General features: G+C 32.5%; 1 protein-coding gene across 1 annotated transcript in view; it reads left to right on the forward strand.

Annotated features, from left to right (window-relative positions):
- LOC124365082 (prolactin regulatory element-binding protein) overlaps positions 1-20,387 on the forward strand; it is a 29,206-nt gene extending 8,819 nt beyond the window's left edge. The window contains exons 2-8 of the mRNA XM_046821013.1: positions 1,270-1,483; positions 2,515-2,692; positions 3,004-3,178; positions 10,079-10,197; positions 13,018-13,261; positions 15,522-15,681; positions 19,711-20,387. Of these exons, the coding sequence (XP_046676969.1) occupies positions 1,270-1,483; positions 2,515-2,692; positions 3,004-3,178; positions 10,079-10,197; positions 13,018-13,261; positions 15,522-15,681; positions 19,711-19,796 (1,176 nt within the window). The 3' untranslated portion in view covers positions 19,797-20,387. The remainder of the gene's footprint in view (positions 1-1,269; positions 1,484-2,514; positions 2,693-3,003; positions 3,179-10,078; positions 10,198-13,017; positions 13,262-15,521; positions 15,682-19,710) is intronic.
- The last annotated feature ends 490 nt before the right edge of the window (positions 20,388-20,877 follow it).

Genomic DNA, 20,877 nt, shown 5'->3' on the forward strand with positions numbered 1-20,877 from the left:
TCCTAAATGTCCTAAAAGCTTAAAAATTAATGTATATATATTCCAGAAAACCCACAAAAATTTTTTATGAGGCTTACTACTACGTAAATTGGACTGCTATGCATTAGGAATAAGGGACTGATTTTTTTTATAATCATGTCTCTGTGATAGGAAACAGATGGTTGCACAGGGTAATACATTGTCAGACTTTTAATACTATAGATATAGGAGTACCACAGGGATTGATATTTAGGCAATTATTTATTGTGGCACAGAATGGCTTTGCATACTGTACAATATGCCATGTAAATCTGTACAGCTGATAATACTAGTTTGATAAATGTAAGGATTTACAATAGGTGATGTTGGCTCAAGATAAAACCTTAAATAAAGGCTCTGAGTGATCTAATGCTAACTTTTTATTTGTAAATAAGACACACCCTTAAACAAAATAAAAAAATAAAATTAATATAAAAATATTTTTTTCTTTGCAAAATATAATTATACTTTTCCAACTATTAAATTATTATTTATGTACTGAAAACATGTACAAAATATTTGGGGAAAAAAACTTTTTAAAGTGCTTTATATATTGAGGAAGTTTTATTTATTTGGCTTGTATACAGGATGATCCAAAATGTCAAAGTACAATAAACGGTAACCTACTACATTCCATTACACCTGATAAACATAAAATTCATTTAGAAACAATTTGTATTATTTGTATATCTTACAAATGGTTTTAAGGGCATGAGGCTAAACTAAATCTCTGAAAAACATCATCATTTGGTACTTAATCCATTGCTACTCCCATTACAACCTCCATTAAAACCGATCAAAACTCGTTTAAGGAATGACTTGCTAGTAATTTCACGAAAAGATTTCATATATATATATCTCCAATGAAAACCGGCTGTCATCAACTAAACTAACAGCGCTAGAGAAAATAGATATTTTTTTAAAGTTTAGTTTGAAAATTATATGAATATAAAACAATTAAATTTTAAGTATATTTAAGGCAGTAAAAATATTTGTATGGATTCTTAAAATAAAACGGAAGTCCTGTTAGTTTTATTTTTGAGGAGGCCTAGACACGTATTTTCAGGTAATTTTGTGATTTATTTTTAGGTTTAAATTTTATCAAGTGGCATTTATTTAATTTCATATAGCCTAGTTATTACAGATTAGTGTTATAAATCATGATTTTTTGAACAATTATAATATACTTATTTAATAATTTTAAAAAGATTTTTTTGCTAGAATATGGTACGTGACTGTTAAATGTTTCAGGAAATATTTGAACTATCGTTCAATGGAAAGAGGTTTGTCGTGGAGGAGATGATGCGACATGAAACAGGACCTAGTGTTGTAATGAACTGTGCTTGTATCAGCACACCGAAGAAAATCTACTTGGTCGCTGGACAGGAGAGCCACTGTCAGCTCTATACTGTCACTTCAGAAATTGTTTCAAGAAAGCGGAACACAAGCACAAGTGTGTCCAATGGTGAGTTCACTATTTCAATGAAAACATAGAAATACTTTTTAACTTAATGTTTAATAAAACGTAAATGCGGGGTAAGTCCTATGTTGAGTTCACTTTTTAAAATAGTCTATAAAACTGTCTAAATTGTGAGATTTAATATGTACTTTCTAATTAGTTTGTTACATTTAGGGATTGCACAATAGTTACCTCATACAAACTTGTGCATCCTTTAACTCAAAACATGTTGAAGTTCAATACGGTATAGAACCTGAAGTTACCTTTTCTAGAACAGTTTATTGTTAAATATAATTTTAAGTGTATACCTTTTGTTGTTTCTATATAGTATAATGTCTCTTATTCTTTAAACATTCTTACTATATAATAAGTATGAAATGTTATGGCACTACTTTATTGTTATCTAAAGATCTATCTGAAACCGTTGTTGATTGCTTCAGGCTAGTTTTATATTATTATTATTTGTTGTTATTGTTTGAAAATGGCATACCCGAACCGGATTTCGAACGTGTGGCCCCTACAGTTGTAAGCTGAAACACTTAACGCTCAGCTTAGAAGTTTACCTTTCAGCAGAAAAGCTTACTACTCAGCAGATATGCTTACCACTCAGCTCAAAAGAGCTTACTACTCTTCTGAGACGCTTACCACTCAACTGAATAGCTTACTATCCAACTAAAAACGATTACCACTCAGCAGAAAAGCTTCCTATTCAACTACGATACTTACCACTCGTTAGCTATCAGGGTCGACATGGCACTACTATCTTGAATCAGCTTAATGTTTAGGTTAAGTGTAAGAAAGGACTGTGATCCTGACTTTGTTTGTTTCAAAGAACATTCATTCAGGTTATTGAAAAGTTCAGTATGCTGTGTGTGTTATGTGAAAGATGTTTTAAATAGTGAAATTAGTCTTATTTAGTAGCATAACAATCAATCTGCCGAACTGGTGTCACTTCAGTTCTTTCAACTAATTTTTTTCTTTGAAATGATTAAAGGAATTATGGAGTACAGAAATATATACAGTGAAAATGTTTGCAGAGACCAGTCAGAAAAAAGAGGGTTCAGTTCGGAGAAGGACAACGTCAAAATCAAAGAGTACAAGTGAAGAACATCCTCCTCCAAAACCCAATGTGGTGCATGATAAATTAGATAGTCCTTCCAAACGACATTTAGAATTTCGCATAACACCATCAGATAGTGTACAAACTGATTTCAGGTTGGTTTGAGTTCCAATTGTGTTTTTATACAATTATAGTTTGGTTTTAATAGTTCATTACCATTGAAATTTTCATTAAAGTAATTTCAGTTTATTTAATTTTATCAATATCAGTCAAAGTGCTCATATACAATGGCTGATCTTATATTCTAAAAAGTTTGTAATCTTAATTTAGTGTTTGAAAGCAAAAACTCGTAACTCTTATAAATAAAATGTAAGAATATTCTCTTTTAAGTTGACCTTAATACCATAGTTAATCTGCCCTAGACACTCAGGAATTCAGGATGTTTTTCATTTTGTATGATCGACAGCCCCGAGCCGCTACAGAGGGTGGTGCGAATTAGTCCATCGGGTCAAATGATGGCGACAGGGGGTACAGATGGTCATGTCTTGCTGTGGAAGTTTCCCAGTCTCCGGCCTTTACTAGACATCACAGCCCATCACCGAGAGATAGATGACTTGGACTTCAGCCCCGACAACACTGCGGTAAGATGATCGGATTAGGATTTAGATTTACGTACTTTAGTGCTCTCATGAAACACAAATGCTTCAAATTCTTCTGTGAACTTAAAAATGTATTTTTTTTCTTAATTGTTCCCACACATTTGTTTAGTACAATGACAGAAATTTGGCTTTCAAGTCTTAAATTATTGATAATCACACGTATAAGATAACTGTCTGAAGTATTTAAAACTTGTAGTTTGAAGTTTTCAGCTCTGAAAGAATTGCTATTTGTGTGCTATTTTCCTGGATGGCATGTAAATGTTCAGTTTCCTTTGAAGAATGAGAGAATGCCATTTGACATTCTAAACTATTGACCTCTTTTTTGAGTAATTTCAATAGGTACTTAAAGATATTCTTTTAATTAAAAAAATCCTTTCATATTGAAGCAGAATGTTTTTTTAAGAACTTGTTACCAATATAGACTTTTTAGTGTACATTTTTTAGTTTATGAATGTTCAGAAATTTGCTACTTAAACTTATGATGAGTCAATAGTCTTCTAGATTGTTATATAATTCTAAAGAAAAATAATACTTTCATGAATATTGAATCTAAATACTGTTATATTCTTTAGTTTTGAAGGAAGGTAAATTAGACAATCTAATTTTGTGACAACGATCAATATATGAATATAATTCTTAAACTATAGGAATTAAATAAACATTTCTTAAGCACTAAAGAGTTAATAATGTGGATCCCTTCTGGATGATAAAATTATCCGAATTTTCGAAATGAACTATATAAAGGATTTTCTCTTTTGTGAATGAGGGAAAGAATCAGTCTCTGCACTTAGTCCTAAAAAACCATGCACTTGTCTTATTTATTTTTAACACAAAAGGTGGGTACACATTTTCAACTTAAAAACATCACTAAAATCAACCATAATCCCCTTAACAGCCCAATGCGGCTTTTTTGTGCTTTTGTTAATAAAAATTCATGGGTATTCATATCCGTAGGCTCTGCGAGTTGAAACTAAACTGAAGCAGTACTGCATTTGCTTAATGCAACTTTTTACTGAAACAAATCCAGATTATTGACAATCTGGTTATTTGATATCCAAATTATTGATGTTCCACTGATTACAATACCATGCTCTCCAATGAAAATTGTTAACCCTTTCCGGGCCAGGCGGCAAAATATTGCCTTCGGTGACATATGCGAAAAGCACCAGGCGGCAATATATTGTCTCCTTGATATTCGTAGTTTTCTTAAATAAACACGACGTCAAATGATTAAAGTTTTATGTTTTTTTATTCCCTGGTATATTTGTAGATAGTTAATATGAATATCATTTTTATTTTGGAGGTCTATGCATTTTTATTTCGTAATTAATTGTCATGTGACATCAGCTGACTCGATCTTTCGTTGTTAATTCTTTATGCTTTAGTGTAATCGTATTATTGTATGCTGGATTCTTCTTCATTATTTTATTTTGTGGTTGTAAATATTAGTAGTTTTAGTTGTTACGTGCTTAGCTATTGTGTGTAGTAGTTACAATGACTGACAATTTGCGATCTCACGGGAGTGAAATTGTAAATAGCACATTTGTAAATAGAAAAAGTGTAAATAAATTTCAAATAAAATTGTGTAAATATTTCTTGGTAAATAGTGTTTTTTAACTGTATTGAAACTGTTTATGGATCCTACAATCATCTGTTTACCAGTACATCCATAATGTGAATATTTATTTTAAGTTTCTTGCAATGTAAGAGTCAGTTGCTTTAACACTTATAAAATGTTGCGAAGTACAATTATGCGTATTCATACAAAATGTGTCATAAAAACTTTATTTTTGAGAGAAATAACACCAAATTTTGTATGGTTGTTCCTTTCTAAATGTATAATATAATAAAGTAGCTTCCCACAGTAAAATTATTTTTCCTTTTTTAGTTATTTCCCAAAAAAAATTTTATGTAATCTATTCAAACATTTTTTTTTTAATTTTAAATTACTTAAAACTACATCTATATATTTTTTTGTTGATAGTATATATCTATACAAGTAATTTGGTGCAACTTTTAGGTCATTCTCTAATTTTTATGAAAAACTTATAAATTTTAATCTAAGAGACTGCAAAAATCGCCAATTTTAGCCTGGCACTTTTGACTAGTCACAAGTTCAAATTCAAATTCAAATTATGTTTATTGCCGTAGACTTATACAAGCATTGACAATGTCTATTTGCCACCAGATGGCCAAGTCAAATGTACATGTAACAATGTACTATTAATAAACACTAAATAAAATAAAAATCATACAGAGGTCCAACAGTAGCCTTTACAGCAACATTGTATAAGCTTAGTGGTTTGAAGCAGTATTTCGAGTACTTTTTGTTTCTTTAAGCAGGCTGCATTAAAAATAGTTAGAACAAGCATTAACAATAAAATTGTTAAAAGCAACAAGATTGTAACCAAATGTGAACAATTTAACAAAAAGTCCCCAACAAATATAGAAATCAACATAGGTATAAAATTCTACAACAAATATAAAAAATCAACAACAAGTATAAAACTTAATAATCAATATATAAAATTTAAAAATTAAAAATTAATATTTAAAATTTAACAATTAGTATATCAACAAACAATCAACATTTTTTATTGCCATAAAATAAAGATCATTGACAAAGTCTTCTTACAGCTTTATATGAATATAGCAATGTCAGTTATAAAACTCAGATCAATTATATCTTAAGTTACGCAAACATAAACCACAATACTCAAGTACAGCCAGTGGCATTGGGGAATTTAAAATAAAACGTTTTTTAATTGGAAGAACTCGTCCAGTGCATAAAATGGGTTATGTAACAGCCATAAGTAATATATTTTATTCAAAAATATTTTTTTATTGTACTTTTAGACTAAGGGTAACAAATGGTTGTACACCCTCAGTGCAATAACAGAATGGCTTTCAACGAGTTTTGCTCAATCTATTAAAATTAATAGATGCAGCATTTTTATTCCTGGTATTGTGGGAGTGTTTTATACTGTTTAGGCTTTTTACTAATTGAGGATTTTGAAAGATATATTTCATAAGATCAAAAAGATACAGGTTTATTATGGTCTGAATTTTACAGATAGTGAAAAGAGGTCTACAATGTTGAAGTGGCTGTGAGTTTAGTAATAATTCTTATAGATTTTTTTTTGAAGGATAAGAATGTTATTAATTTTACTTGCATTGCCCCACACTATCAGTCCATACCTTATAATGGATTGAAAAAAAGGCAAAATAAGCCGTTCTCACATAATTGTGTTAACATAGAGTGTAAAGCCGTCCTGAGAAGATAAATCACTCTAGATAACTTAGTTGAAATATAATTAATATGGCATCCCAATTTAAATTTTCTGTCAATAATGATTCCTAAGAATTCAGCATGATTCCGATAGATTTGCTTTGATAGTTTACAGATTTTCTTAAACTGAACAGAATATTTTGGGTTTTAGATACATTTAGATGGAAACCATTGTTTTTAAACCAGCTTGAAGCTTCCAATAGAGTATTTTGTGTTAGAGTGTTTAGTTCCTCAATGCTATTGCCTGTATTTTAACCCTCCAAGTGATACTCATATTACTCTACAGTGATAGGCTTTTTTTATGATGATGCGCAGTGTTTTTTTGTTTTAATTCATAAAACATATCAAATATACCTGAAATATAACATATTATATATTAAAATGTTCACTATAATATGTACTAAATGGTAATGATACAGAAAAAACTTACCAAGAAAATTTTTTCATTGTATTATTTACTAATGACCTTGAAGAACAAATTTTTTCCAACAAAAATTTATATTTTTGAGGCTATTTTTCACAATTTCCATAGTAACATATTTGAAATTCATTATATACAAAAGATTCACAATTTAAGTTTGAACACAAAGATGTATAACACTTGTAGTTTATATTTACATGAAAATTGATTTTGAATATGTTTTTCACCAGCATAAACAAATCGAAAACTGCCAAAAAATGTACTTTTCATCAACAAGTTCCATATAATGTTTATTTGTAACTGCTTGAAAATAATACGACATAGAGTATCAAGTAAAGGAACTCTTTCTAAACCGTTTAGTATAAAATATAGCTGAATTCCGATACTAGTTATTATTATTATACTTTCGTTTTTTTCACGAACGCTCGGACCGAGCCGTTATCGATTCAGACGGGGTCCCTAACGGCTCGGTCTGAGCCGCTATCACTTGGAGGGTTAAAAATGTTGAGTCATCTGCATACAAGATTGTTGTGGCAGAGACTGACAACGGCAAGTCATTAATACAAACCAAGAATAACAAAGGACCTAGTATGGATCCCTGGGGGACGCCATATGTGACATTTACTTCCTGAGACCATTACCATTGTTATAAACCTTTTGCTTTCTATTGCTTAAATAGGATTTTAAAAATGAGAGCGGTACACTGCCCAACCCATAGTATGATAATTTCATGGTAAGATCATTGATATCAACACAATCAAAAGCCCTGCTCAGGTCGCATAAAGTGGCCTGAGCAATTGCCTTTTCTTCAAAGGCTTGTGAGACATCTCCAACTAATTTGTCTAGGGCTTGAAAGGTTGATTTTATTTTTCCTAAAACCGAATTGCATAGAATTTAGAAGGTTATTTGTTTCAAAATAATTAGAAATTTGTTTATAAACCAGGATTTCAAGTAGTTTTACCAACAACCTGAACTATAGAAATGGGGCGGTAACTTTCAGGTTTATTTTTTGAACCCATCTTAAACACTGGACACACTCTTGAAATTTTAAGTTCTTCAGGGAAATAGCTCTCATTTAAACAGAGATTAAAACATATTGTAAGAGGGACAACAATACCTGGAATAATTTTGTTTCTTTAAGAGATTATTGGACATGTTGTATATGTCAATACTGTCAGAGTTGCTTAGGTTTTTAACAGATTCGATTATATCCTCGGGTCTGATATCTGTCCATATCAAAGGTTTCAGGTGGTAGTTTAATGTTACATTTTTGTAAGCATTCTTTTGCAGCACAAGAGGAATTTCCCAAAGCGTCTTTAATTTCTGAGACAGAGTTAATGAAAAAATTATTAAAAGTATCAGGGTAATGTTGATACTATTGCAATTAGTGCTTGAAAAACGAGTGTTGCTGTTGATAATTATTTCCACGCAGCTTTACACTTATTATTGCTTAGATTTATATAATTTTCATTATGTTGATACTTAGCTGAAGCAAGGCGATATGAGATGTGAAAAAATTTTGCAACATCTCATATTTGCTCCTGGCCCTGAAAGGGTTAAGATACTTATCTTGACGGCAAGAAAAATATGAATTTTTTGTAATTTTAGGGGAAATTCCAGCTGTTACTTAACCTCAGGCATCTTAAGATCAGTCCCAAAGATTAATTGCGAGATTAACTTATTAACAATTTTCTTCTCTCTAATAAATCTCTAAAATATGTTAATCCCAGAAGTTACATAATTATATATTTTTTATTAACTGTGTAAACAGGTAATGTGGCAAAGGCAGAATTGACTCGTAATCAACCCTCTCCCGGGAATTCACCTCAAATTGTCTCAACATGGAGCCTGGCGCTTAAGTCCAGCCATTACTCTCTGCTTTGTGATGCCATTATATATGGCTACTTTATTAACCCCTAACAGCCTAGTGTAGCCATATGGTCAGAGTGATATGTTCAGTCCTCAAGTCAAGTCAAGTAAAAAATCTTTGTTAACAATTTCTTCAAGAAATGTAATAGAGTCACAGAATTTACAATCTTGTTTACAAATAAAGTTAAAGGTGTACACAGTGTTCATTTGTCACTTTATTATTTTGGCTAATATGGTTTAATTCCATATGCTAATGGAAATATTTATTGACAGTAGTTGTCCTCATTCATTGCAATTGTTTTTATGCCTAGTGATACCATCAAGGAGTAATATATGAAACATTTTATTGATCTCTTCAATGACAGTGATTTTATCAAAATTCTTTCCAAAATTTTTGGCCACCTTATAGAATTAGTAGATTTATTACTAACTTTTGCAGCTACTGTTTCACCGACATATTGTTACATTGTTTTTGCAGTTCTTTGTAGAAGACATGTAGTTGTACTTTAATGTAACAATACAAACAAACACTTCTTGTAATTTTCAATAATTGACACTACTTGTAAACTAGTAGTAAACGTAGAGGTACCACACTAGGCAACCTGCAACGGGTCCTAATACACCAAAAGAGAGCAATTCGGATCCTTACAAGCCTACGCACAAGAGAATCATGCAGGCAAGCCTTTCAAGAACTGAAGATTCTCACTGTGGTTAACCTATACATCCTAGAAGCTGTGACCTACGTACACCTGAAATCACCCGATGAAGTGATGACTGGAGCACAGCAACATGACTACAACACTCGGCATGCTGCAAACTACCATCTTCCAGCTCACCGCCTAGCGTCCACGGAGAAGAAGCCAACGTATGTCGGAGCAAAGCTCCCTCCCACTAGAACTGAAGAGGAGAGACCGACTGCAGTTTGGGCACAAACTAAAACTCTGGCTTCAAGACCATCCAGTTTACACAATAAATGAATTTTTAAACAGAACTTTCTAACCTGCTGTAACAAAATAAAATCTGACGATTGTACTGTTCTATAAGAATATGTTCAATAAAGAATAATAAAACTTAAAGATTATCATTAAAAAATTTCTTATTTGTACAAATGAGTATTCTCAATATATTTTCAAATACATTCACAATGATGGTTAATGTATATTATGTAACAGTTTGGGTTAAATACTAAAGACACGAGTGTGTTCTCCTGCGATGGGAGCTGCCCAACCAATTCAGCCTGGTAGCGCCAGAAGCACATTGCCGCACCTGGGAGAAGATTACAATTTATTGTAACTTGTTACAGGTGGCCTCAGTGTCCAAGGATGGGAGGGGATATGTGTGGTGTGTGAAGACTGGGAACAAGTTGAAAGATATAGAATGGACACCCACCAATGGAACAAAGTATCTGTACAAACGCTGCAGGTAAAGTATAACTCACAGCAAGAAATAGTTCATTTCTTAACAAAAATATTTACTTGGTATAAAAAATAATATATTTTTACTAAGTCCTTTAGTTTGCTAGTGTCACAGTACTGTCTATCCATTTTCTAGGTGGTCTATAAAAAAGTAAAAGTTGCTGAGCAAAAATAAAGAAATCAATTCACTTAGTCACAATATATTTAATAAAATGTAATGAGTGGTGTGGATAATTTCTCCTAATTAAGTATTTTCAAGCATTATTCATTTGTAGATGAATACTTCAAGTTGTTAGTAGCATATCAAAAAAAAGTTGGTGGGGGAGTGGAGTTCAGTTGTTTAGACTCAATGCAACTGTGTGGTCTAACTATCTACTTGGGCGAAAGGTAATGTAATTCTTTCTGTTGAATGGCAAAGGAACATCCTCAAATGTGAGGATTTTGGAGACTAATTGTTTAAAAGGAAAATGAATTAAGTTGTTTTATGATAAATATATTTGGAAAACATGTTATGACTAAGGAGTAATATATATATATATATATAAAACTTATATATATTAACTGTAATAAATCTTTACACATACAGGTCGCTATTATCCTTAAAGTACTATAAATCAATATAATGTGATTTGACAGAACAACTATAGGTACAGTGACTTTATAGAATACCAAATACAGTGTAAGTTTTGGATATTTCTCCATGAATTGATTTTATAATAACAGTATATAGCACGGTCCAGCAGTATGATGATGTGCGTTGTGTTGCTGGAGAGCCTCTCGTCTGAGATCTGCAATGTTTCTCTCATGGCAGGATGCACCTTATTTTAAAGCAAATCTGAGTAGTATTGACTATTAATTGTGCGCTGCCCTTCGAAATAATCATAAAACATTGGACCTTCCAGCATCCAAAAACACTATCAATATGACTTTTTCCACTCCATGCTTTGCCTTCATACAACCTTCACCATAAACTTTGGAAATTTTACAGTATATAATCACTGGTTTCTCGCCTTCAGCAAGTAAAAAACGAATAACGGAACGTTGTTCAACTAATGTGGAATTTTCAAATTGAAATGCCATTGTAAAATGTATTGTTACGGTTATAAACAAAACAGTTTTGATACATCAGCTGATCAAGGCTTATCCCAGTTATGGCAATATAAAGCCATAAAAGTACAAAACTTGTCTTACCAACAGTTTTTTCCCTAGACCAAATTGTCTCTTTAATTATTGAATGTCTCTCATATAACATTTATTATACTGAATTTACCATCAATATTTAATATTTAATGTTGAGTTTAACCCCAGTTCACCTTCCTCTCAGTGCAGTATCAAGAATCTGACACTTGACTCCTGGAACCTGGAGCCATGTTTGCCTGAAGATATCCAAAAAATAATCGACAACAAAGACGCTGAAAACGACCAATTTATATCGTTTTGACATCAGAGACATCTAGATTACAAATTTTGGATCTTTTCAGGCGAACAGTGCTCCAGATTCCTAGAGTCATGACTGTAACAGCATCAGATTCCAGACGCTGCACTAAGTGGAAGGTGAAAAACTCAACATCCATATTAAATCAATCCTTCCCACCATTTCCACGTTATGTGCAGAAAAAAAAAAATATATATATATATATTGTAGAAACCACAAATAGTACCCAAAAGGCAAAATTTGTCACTAAGGATACAATTATTTTTTTAAATAACAAAAATATATAATTAATATTTCCTAAATATACCAAAATTTATCATAGTAAAACGAAGCTGTAACAAGCTATAAACCAACGTAATAAACCATACCCATGAGATACCATTAATTTTCAAGATGGCTAGATGAAGACGATCTTTCTGGCAAGTTTTATGATGTCACTGTGACATCACTGTTGTGAAAACAGCAAATCAAATTTCACCATTAAAATCAGCAATTTTTTTCTTTTTGAAATGATACATAAATAGTGGAGGTAGTGTTGATTTATCTACTATATGAACTGTCAAAACACTTGCTTGTCTTGTCAGATCGACACTATGTAAAACGATTTAGATTGACATTATAATTTTGATTGCCAGTTGAGGGTTGAGGGTGGGTTTTATAACAGTGTTTAAATTGTATTTCCAATAAATTAGTTGGTTTATTGTCACTGATGCAATATAAAGTAAAAATTGGATAGTTATTTTATCTTTGCAATCTTTATTATACTACTGATCAAGCACTGTTTAATTATTTAATATTTTCTGAACTTTAAGTGTAAACGAATGTTTCTGCTTCTCTGCAACTCAACTGAAAGTGTCAGCAGCTGTTTAGTGTCAGTTAACTTTGGATTACATGTCGTAAATATTATAATTATTTTCCAGTATTATTAAATATTCCAGAAAATTTTTCCTACTTTGGTCGAGCCATTTTTGAGATAATAAGAAAGATAAACTATCCCTAAATCAACATTTTTATCATTTAGTTTTATTTCATATATGTTTTTCTTCTACGGGGCGGCCTATTGCCATGCACGCTTTAAGGGCCTTTTGCACACCCTATTATATATGTTAGTCATACATGCAACTAAATAGCACACATTTGAAAGGAAAATTTTTTAGTCTTGTAGGACATTTAAACCAGAACATTTTAAATAGTACATCCATAGAAAATAGAACACACAAAATAAAACATCCAGAATTTTATAGTTATTAAATTAAACTAATAAGGCAGCTGAACATGTTTACAGATAAGTGAATATTTGAGTTCTTGGTCTTCCAGCAAACCGGTGACATTATTTTATGTTGATGTTTGTTATTGTTGGCACAATGCCCTTTACCAATGCTGTGTTACTAGGTATGGGAGGGTGGAGGAAGATCCCAAGCGGAGTCGACTGTTTCTGATCTGTAACCCTGCGAGCCGTGTGGGTCGGCAGGTTGCCTATATACACCTGTGGGACACAACACAGTCGCGTGTTACACGATCAGCTACTGTGGACGAGAGCTTGTCTGCGCTGGCTGTGCGCGACGACGGACGTTTCCTCGCTGTAGGCACCATGTTTACTGGCAGTGTTAGCATTTACATTGCCTTCAGCTTGCAGGTTGGTGAAGTTGTGTTCTGTAACTGCCAGAGGTATATGTTACTCCATTATGAGTAAAGTAATTCTGAAAGAAATAAACTATTTTATGTTAGTCAGATTATGGTATGGTTTAATTTGTAAAATATCAGTATATATTTCAATACTGTGTGAAAAAATATTGTATGGCCATTTCCTGTATTGTAATTTTCTCTTTGAGGATCAATGCGGTTTATACTTGTTTGTTTTATTGTAAAAGTTGTTGTGAATTTGTGATCAAAACATTCTTAATGTATTTTGAAAGAGCTTGCAACATCCTGCTACTTTCACTGATCTGTTAAAGGCTTTTTATTGTATCTTTCATCAACTCCTTTTAGAAAAGGTGTTGTGTTATTATGACGATTCTTAGAACATTGGAAAGATATTTTATATCCCTAGTAAATTATTACACATTTTCCAATCTATATTTTATTTCTTTTGACTTGAAGTTTGCCTGATGATTGAGTCTTCTATTATGATAGGCCTCACAGAAATAAAATATAGTTTGGAAAATGTTGTAATAATTTACAAGTGATAATAAATAAGTGTTATTATGTTCAAGATAAGGATTTAAAAGTGTAGCAAAATGATTGCACACTAGTGAAGACCCTGATTTTCTACCATTTCAATTACTGTAGTGAAGTTATAAATGACATGACGGTTGAGCTCTCGGACTGATTACAACGTGCTCAAAATTATTGTGTTCGCTTTATCTTCAACCTCAGACGATATGACCATATAACACCCTTCATCAATCAGTTACATCTGTTAAAGTTGAATCTACTCCGTCAGTTCCACATTCTCAGCATGTTACATTCTATTTTGTATAACGATTATTCCCCTTCCTATCTGTCTGAACGCTTTTCGTTCATTTCTGAAACAAGCAATTGGAATACTCGACGTGGAGCCTCTCTGTTATCTATTCTGTTCATAGATCCTCTATTTACAGTAAACCATTCACAGTCTCTGCTTGTCGACTTTGGAATAATTTCCCGGATCATATCAGAGGTATTCGTAGTCGGGAACGATTTCGGGGGGTGCTTAGGGACCATCTGTTTTGGGCCTCGTCGGGTTGACGATATCGTGGCATAGGGTATGGGACGATGGCTTTGTATGAATGGTGATGGATGAATGTCTGTTAATTTCCTTGTAAGTTTTATTCTATTTGTTTATTTTTAGTTTCATAGAGAACCTTTATTTCATTTTATTACTTTATATAAATAGAGATTATAATTTTTGATTGTAAAATAGTAATGTAAACTGTATTGTGGCTCTTGTTTTACAGTAATAGTAGAGTTTCATTAATTTATGGTTAGGTGTAAGAGAGGACTTAATAGTCCTAACCTCGCCAATTGAATATGTTTTACGTTCTATTCAATAAAGACATTTTTCATTTCATTGCAAGTAAAGTTAGTTGTATTTGCTGTTTGTTGCATAATAAAACATAAATACAACAATTCTAGTTCAATTTATTTTAAGTATTTAAGAGTAACATAAGAAATTAACTGTTTTCAAGTCATCAATTTTTATTTTCATCTTATTTCTTGGAAAAGACTAAATAAAGTCTTGTAGATGATATTCGATTCTGGTGAGTCATGTCTAGGTGGGTGTAGACTCATTCTAGATTAAGCACTTGCTTGTGTGAAAACAGTGAGTTATCTTATTGCTATCTGTCTTTCATGTACTTTTTGTTCCTAATGCAGAAGCTTCTGTATAATCTTAACTTGGATTAACAAACAATATCAGATAATTTTTTGTAGCAAGTTACTCCAAGGTTACCACTGAGTTGTGAAGAGCAAATACACACATTGTATTAAGCATGGAGTAGGACATCCATGCACTCAATGTGCTTGTTCTTGATTTTGGGATGTCCATGTGTTCTGAGTTTATTAAAAAATTATAAAGTTTAACATTAATGTTTATTGAAATCCCAGCACACTGTGTTAGTACCCTAAAAAACAGTTACTTGCTTTAAACAGTCTCAGTTCCCCCTATTGTTATGTGGTTGTGTTGTATAAATTGTTAATGACAAGCCTTGATAGAGACAAGAGAAAAAAGCCAATTTGTCATCTTCTGGTGTTATATTGCTAATTTTGCACTTAAGACCAGTTTTTGAAAAGGATAAACTGTGGTCTTTTCAATATATGAATGGAAAAAAATGCTACAAACCCCAGGTACCAGGATAAGTACATACTATGAAAGTCAGCTTTTGTAAAGTTATTGTTAATGTTTGGTGTGTTTTCAGAGGGTCTTGAATGTGAAAGAGGCACACAGTATGTTTGTGACGGGGCTGGAATTCCTGCCAGCAGTGAGCGAAGAGACTTCTATCACGACCGTGTCCGAAGCTGCTGTAATCAGCATCTCCGTTGATAACAGAGTCTGCATCCACAATCTTCCGTACAGGCGTAAGTAGACTTACAATGTTGAGTTGATTCCAACTTTTCCTTAGTTCAGAGTTTTTATACATTACAAGCTGTTTCCCGCGGCTTCACACGCTTATCGTAAGCTTTGCCCGTGGTTGAGCACTTCTGGTTCAAGCGAATTATGTTTACAACACCGATGTAGATTTGGCCTTGTTGCCACGATCAGCAAAATCTGTCAATGGTGTATGTTTTTATATTTGTATCCTTACATGTACTTTATTATAAAGTGGTCTTCTATTCAAGTTTTAAGTTCAATCAATAATTTATTTTTAAGACAAATATACACCATCTTAGCGCCTTCAAATAGTTTTTGGCTACTTAATATACGTAACTGTGTGGTGATTGCAGTTTATAACTTGCAGGCGCTTTGAAAACTTTTATGTTTTGTAGCACTGCCTGGTGGCGAATTACACCAATGGGCATAGAATATAAACCTTCTCCATCGAAAAATACATATACATACAAATTTTTCATAATGATCGGTCAAATAGTTCACGATTCCATAAAGGACAAACACACAAACATTCATTTTTATATATATAGATAGATTCAATCATAACAGATTAGCAGTGTATAAGTTTCATAATAGTACTTTCTCACAGCTTGATTTTGTAGCTTTCTACTTCAAATATGTATACCAGCACTGTTTGTTTGAGAAAAAAGGTTTTTAATGGGGAATAGTTAAAACAGAAATTTGTGGACTCAAATCGAACTGTCCACAAATCTTGAAATATTTGAGTTTTGACACAGTACAATTGTACTGTAAGATACAACTTATTTATAACCAAATATCTATTGAGAATAATATCAGTACATTATTACTTTGATAAATATCTATTAAACTTGGGTCCTATTAAACCAAATAAATATGAGTAATCTAACTAAAGCATACTGTAGAAAGTGAAATATAAGACGTATCTACAGGGTGTTACCGAGACATTGCACCAACTTCAGGAAGTGATTACTTGCACCAAAATTAGTTTAAAATATCACAAAACACCCTGTATATATATATATATATATATATATATATATATATATATATATTAAAAGACATAATTCCTATCAAAGTTAAAAAATAAATCTTATTTATAATTATTCTTTTCGCCTAATGCATAATCTAATTTATGGAAAAGTTTAGAGTTTTGAAGCTCTCTTTTTTACATTGGGAGTGTCCCAATGGCTGAACGGTCTAAGCCTTTAGATCTGAATTAGAAATAGTACAGGTTCAAACCCTGTCTGTGACCATTGCACTTTTCGTCAGTACCATCAACATTGGTACTGTATCGGCTCTCCCATTTATTCTGTTTGATAAGATCCTTGCACAGGCCATAAGACCACAAGGACGATAGGCTTAACCTGTTGGATCCCGTAGCCGCACAGTTGCGACTGAGGCAAGTGTGCAGTCGTGGCCCGTTGCCGTACTGTTGCGGCCGCGCGCGCAGAGCGTTTTATTTTTGCGTTTTCTTCAACTCAATTCGCTAAATTAAATGACGTTCAATATACCGGGTTACTCGGGAGAACACTGGCTTTCTCGTGAGGTATATTTTTGTTTCGCGCTACGATACTTGGCAGCCTGTTTTTTACTCTAAAACGTCGAGGCGTTTCAGCCGGTTGCTGTTGTTTGTACACAATAATTATGGCTTTGCGTAAGCATGAGTTGTTTGATCAAGATATTAATGAATTATTGGGCTGTGAGTTTAGTGAACTATCTGATAGTGACGACGAAAGTGATGTGGATATTTTCAGTCGTGTAAGAAGTGGTGATTTTATTTTTAGTGAACTAGTTCGTGATGCAGACTTCAACCACGATTTAGGTTATCTCGATGAACCAGTACCAGGACCATCAGGTGATACTGTTTATTCTAATAATCGTCCAAATAAGCCTACTTTGGATAGGAACTTTTAGGCCTAAACCATACTCTGGACCATGTAAATAAAGTTTTGTTCTAATATTATTTATTTAGTTTGTTTATCCTAGTCTTATTGATTTATAAAAAAAATAAACTTACACTTGGAATCAAAATATATATATATATATATATAATATATATATATATATATATAAATTTAAATATGTATATTTGAATTTAGAAATATCAATAATATGAAGTAAATAAAAATAAAACTTATGAGTATATGATTATGCAGATGCAAAAAATAACTATAATGCAAAAGTAGTAACCAAGTGCCAGAAAAAACCCGGGCCAGCAGATGCCCCTGTGCTGCCATAACCCGGGACTCAACAGGTTAAAAGGGGATCACCCCTCCATATAAAAAATTAAATATTTTACATTGATAAAATTTACATTAATTTGAGTAAAACATCAGAAAAAATGTTAAATATTAAAAAAATTATTTATAAATCTGCTAGGTATGGATTTTTGTTAAATAATTAATTGTAACATCTGATGGGTTTCATTGTACTCTACTGTGTTTGTTATTTTCCATTTTGTTGGTGTTGTGATATACTCAGAATGTTTAGTGACACTCGATTTAAATAAGCAAATTTCTGGTGGAATATCTGTTTCAAATCATTTACTTATATACGAGTTCTAAGTATCTGTATGCAATCATTTTTCTGGACATTTGCCATCTTTCAGTGATAAAAAAAAATCAGTAACACTACATTTCGAGATTTGCAATCTGATCTTTTCCTCAAGTAAATAACTAACCTAACACATAATTATAAACTAGGGTAAAATAAACAAATCATACCAGAGCATTGTGACACGCATCAGTCAGGAATCACAACCACCATGTTGTGTATCAACTTTACTAACTCTAAAACATGCACTTAATAAAAAACAAAACAACACTTATTATTAAAACTGAACTGCAAAATAATACTATTCATAATAGGTCTTGCATTTACCGACCAACCACCTACGACTCCGTATTAATGTTGACTGTGGCTTTTATGGTGAAGCTACCTTGGACCTTAGCAACGACAGAGAAGATGTGAAGGACGAACAGCATGCCGGACGTCTTAGCACTAGAACAGATGAAAACATTGGTGAAGTGAAGAAAATAGTATTGGCCAAGTGTCGAATCGCCGTTAGAGAAGTTGCTGAGGACTTGAACATTTCGACTGGCTCATGCCATTTGATTTTTACCAATTATATGGCCATGAGACGGGTCATCTGAATATTCGAACAAAATTTGCTCAATTTCGACCTAAAACAGAAGCGCATTACTATTGCTAATGAGCTGTTGGACTCTGTCCGCAATGACCCATGTTTGCTCCAGAGGGTCATAACCGATGACGAATTATGGGTTTATGGCTATGTCGTAGAAACCAAAGCTCAGTCATCCCAATGGAAGCTGCCGCACAAGCCAAGGCTGAAAAAAAGCGTGTCAAGTTCGGTTGAATGTAAAAGTTTTGCTTAGTTTTTTTATCACAGGGGTGTGGTACTTCTTGAGTTTTTGGGTAGAGATGTCAATAAGGAATATTTTCTGCAAGTTATGCACAATTTGCACAAGCAATCTGCCAGAAACGCCCGGGTTTGTGGAAGAATAAAAATTGGCTTTTGCACCATGATAACACTCCATTACACACACATCATTACTTGTGCGTGATTTTTTTTGCCCAAAACAAACATACTAATGATGCCGCAGCCACCATATTACCAGATCTGGCCCTCTGTGGCTTTTTCTTCTCCCGAAACTAAGAGACCCATGAAAGGACGACGTTACACTACGATTGACGAGATAAATACAGCATCGAAGAAAGAGCTGAACAAGATCACAAAAAACAACTTTTGTGAAGTGCTTCAAGGATTGGAAGAAACTTTGACACAAGATTTGTATAATATCTAATGGGGATTACTTTGAAGGGAAAAAAATTGAAATTGATGAATAAATAAATAACTTTAAAAAAAATTTGTGATATTTTGTAACAGATCTATTGTGCTATGCATATGAAAAACCTGCCACTTTGCACCCAAATACTTAATGGTTTTAGAACTTACAGTATTATTCCATTTATAAAATTGGTCTTTTCTATTCCAGGAACTCTTCCGTCCTGGCTGGTCCTGATCCTCATCATCATCACACTGTTTGCAACCTTTGTTTTCTGCAGTGTCATTGGATTATGACACCAAAGGAGTCGTAGTCTTTCCTCTTAGTTTCTTTGTTGTGTATTGTGAGTACTTCCCCCTACATCGTACTGTAAAAGTGAGAAACAAGGATAAAAATCAAGAGAATCGTACTTTAGTGAACTTTGACATGCTCATATATTGAGTTGGAAAACGAAGTGTGAATTCCAGTTGATTTGGAAAAGTGTACAGATTTGATTTAATATTCTTTTTGCCAGTGAAACATATTTTAAGAAAGATTTTTGGAATATGAATAATGTAAGTTTTGAAGTTTCCTTCTATAGTTGAGGATTATAATTAGTAATTTGAGATTCTTGTTTCTACTTATAATAATCGGATTATGAATACAAGTCACTTAGTCTTACTTAGTGTTATAGACGTAGTTCTCAGCCAATATATAGGATACTTTTTAACCTGAATGCAAGCTGCCATCAAATTGGAACTATTACCCTCTGTTTTAGTTGTATGATTATGTGTCTGATAGTTTTATTTAATCTTGATTTTAAAAAGTTTAATTCTATTAATTTAAACTTGTTTGGAACGAAAGCCTGCAAAAGATTGATTTTGTAATAAATGTGATGTCACTTTTAATAATATAGTATTTGAAAAACGTGTATCAACCCTCAGACTGAAATATAAACTTAATATTAAGCCTGAATCATAAAGAATGGATAAGTGAGCCTTAATATTTGTAAAAGCTTTCCATAGAGTCTTGAGGGATCAATCAAACTCTATTTTAAATCACGAACTAATCTTCCAAATTAAGTGCTTAAAGTATTTGAACACAGGAATCAAATAAAATTCCTCTCCCTTGTCTGCAATTCTTTAGCAATGAAAATAACGTAAATAGTTTTGAGAAATATTCACTAAACCAGTTGAAGCTAAATTACCAAGAAAAAATAAAAATCTATATTGTTCCTGCAAAAGGTGGCATTCATTTAAATTTTGCATTTTTTGTGCTAGTTACTTTTTTTAGCAAATTGTTTATCTTCCAAACCAAATTTCTTGAATTTTGAGTTAAATTTTAATTTTGGAAATGATCATGAAACTATTCAAGTTTATGTGCAAATAAATTCTTCCT

Source organism: Homalodisca vitripennis, chromosome 6, assembly GCF_021130785.1.
Source record: "Homalodisca vitripennis isolate AUS2020 chromosome 6, UT_GWSS_2.1, whole genome shotgun sequence".
NCBI classification, from domain to species: domain Eukaryota; kingdom Metazoa; phylum Arthropoda; class Insecta; order Hemiptera; family Cicadellidae; genus Homalodisca; species Homalodisca vitripennis.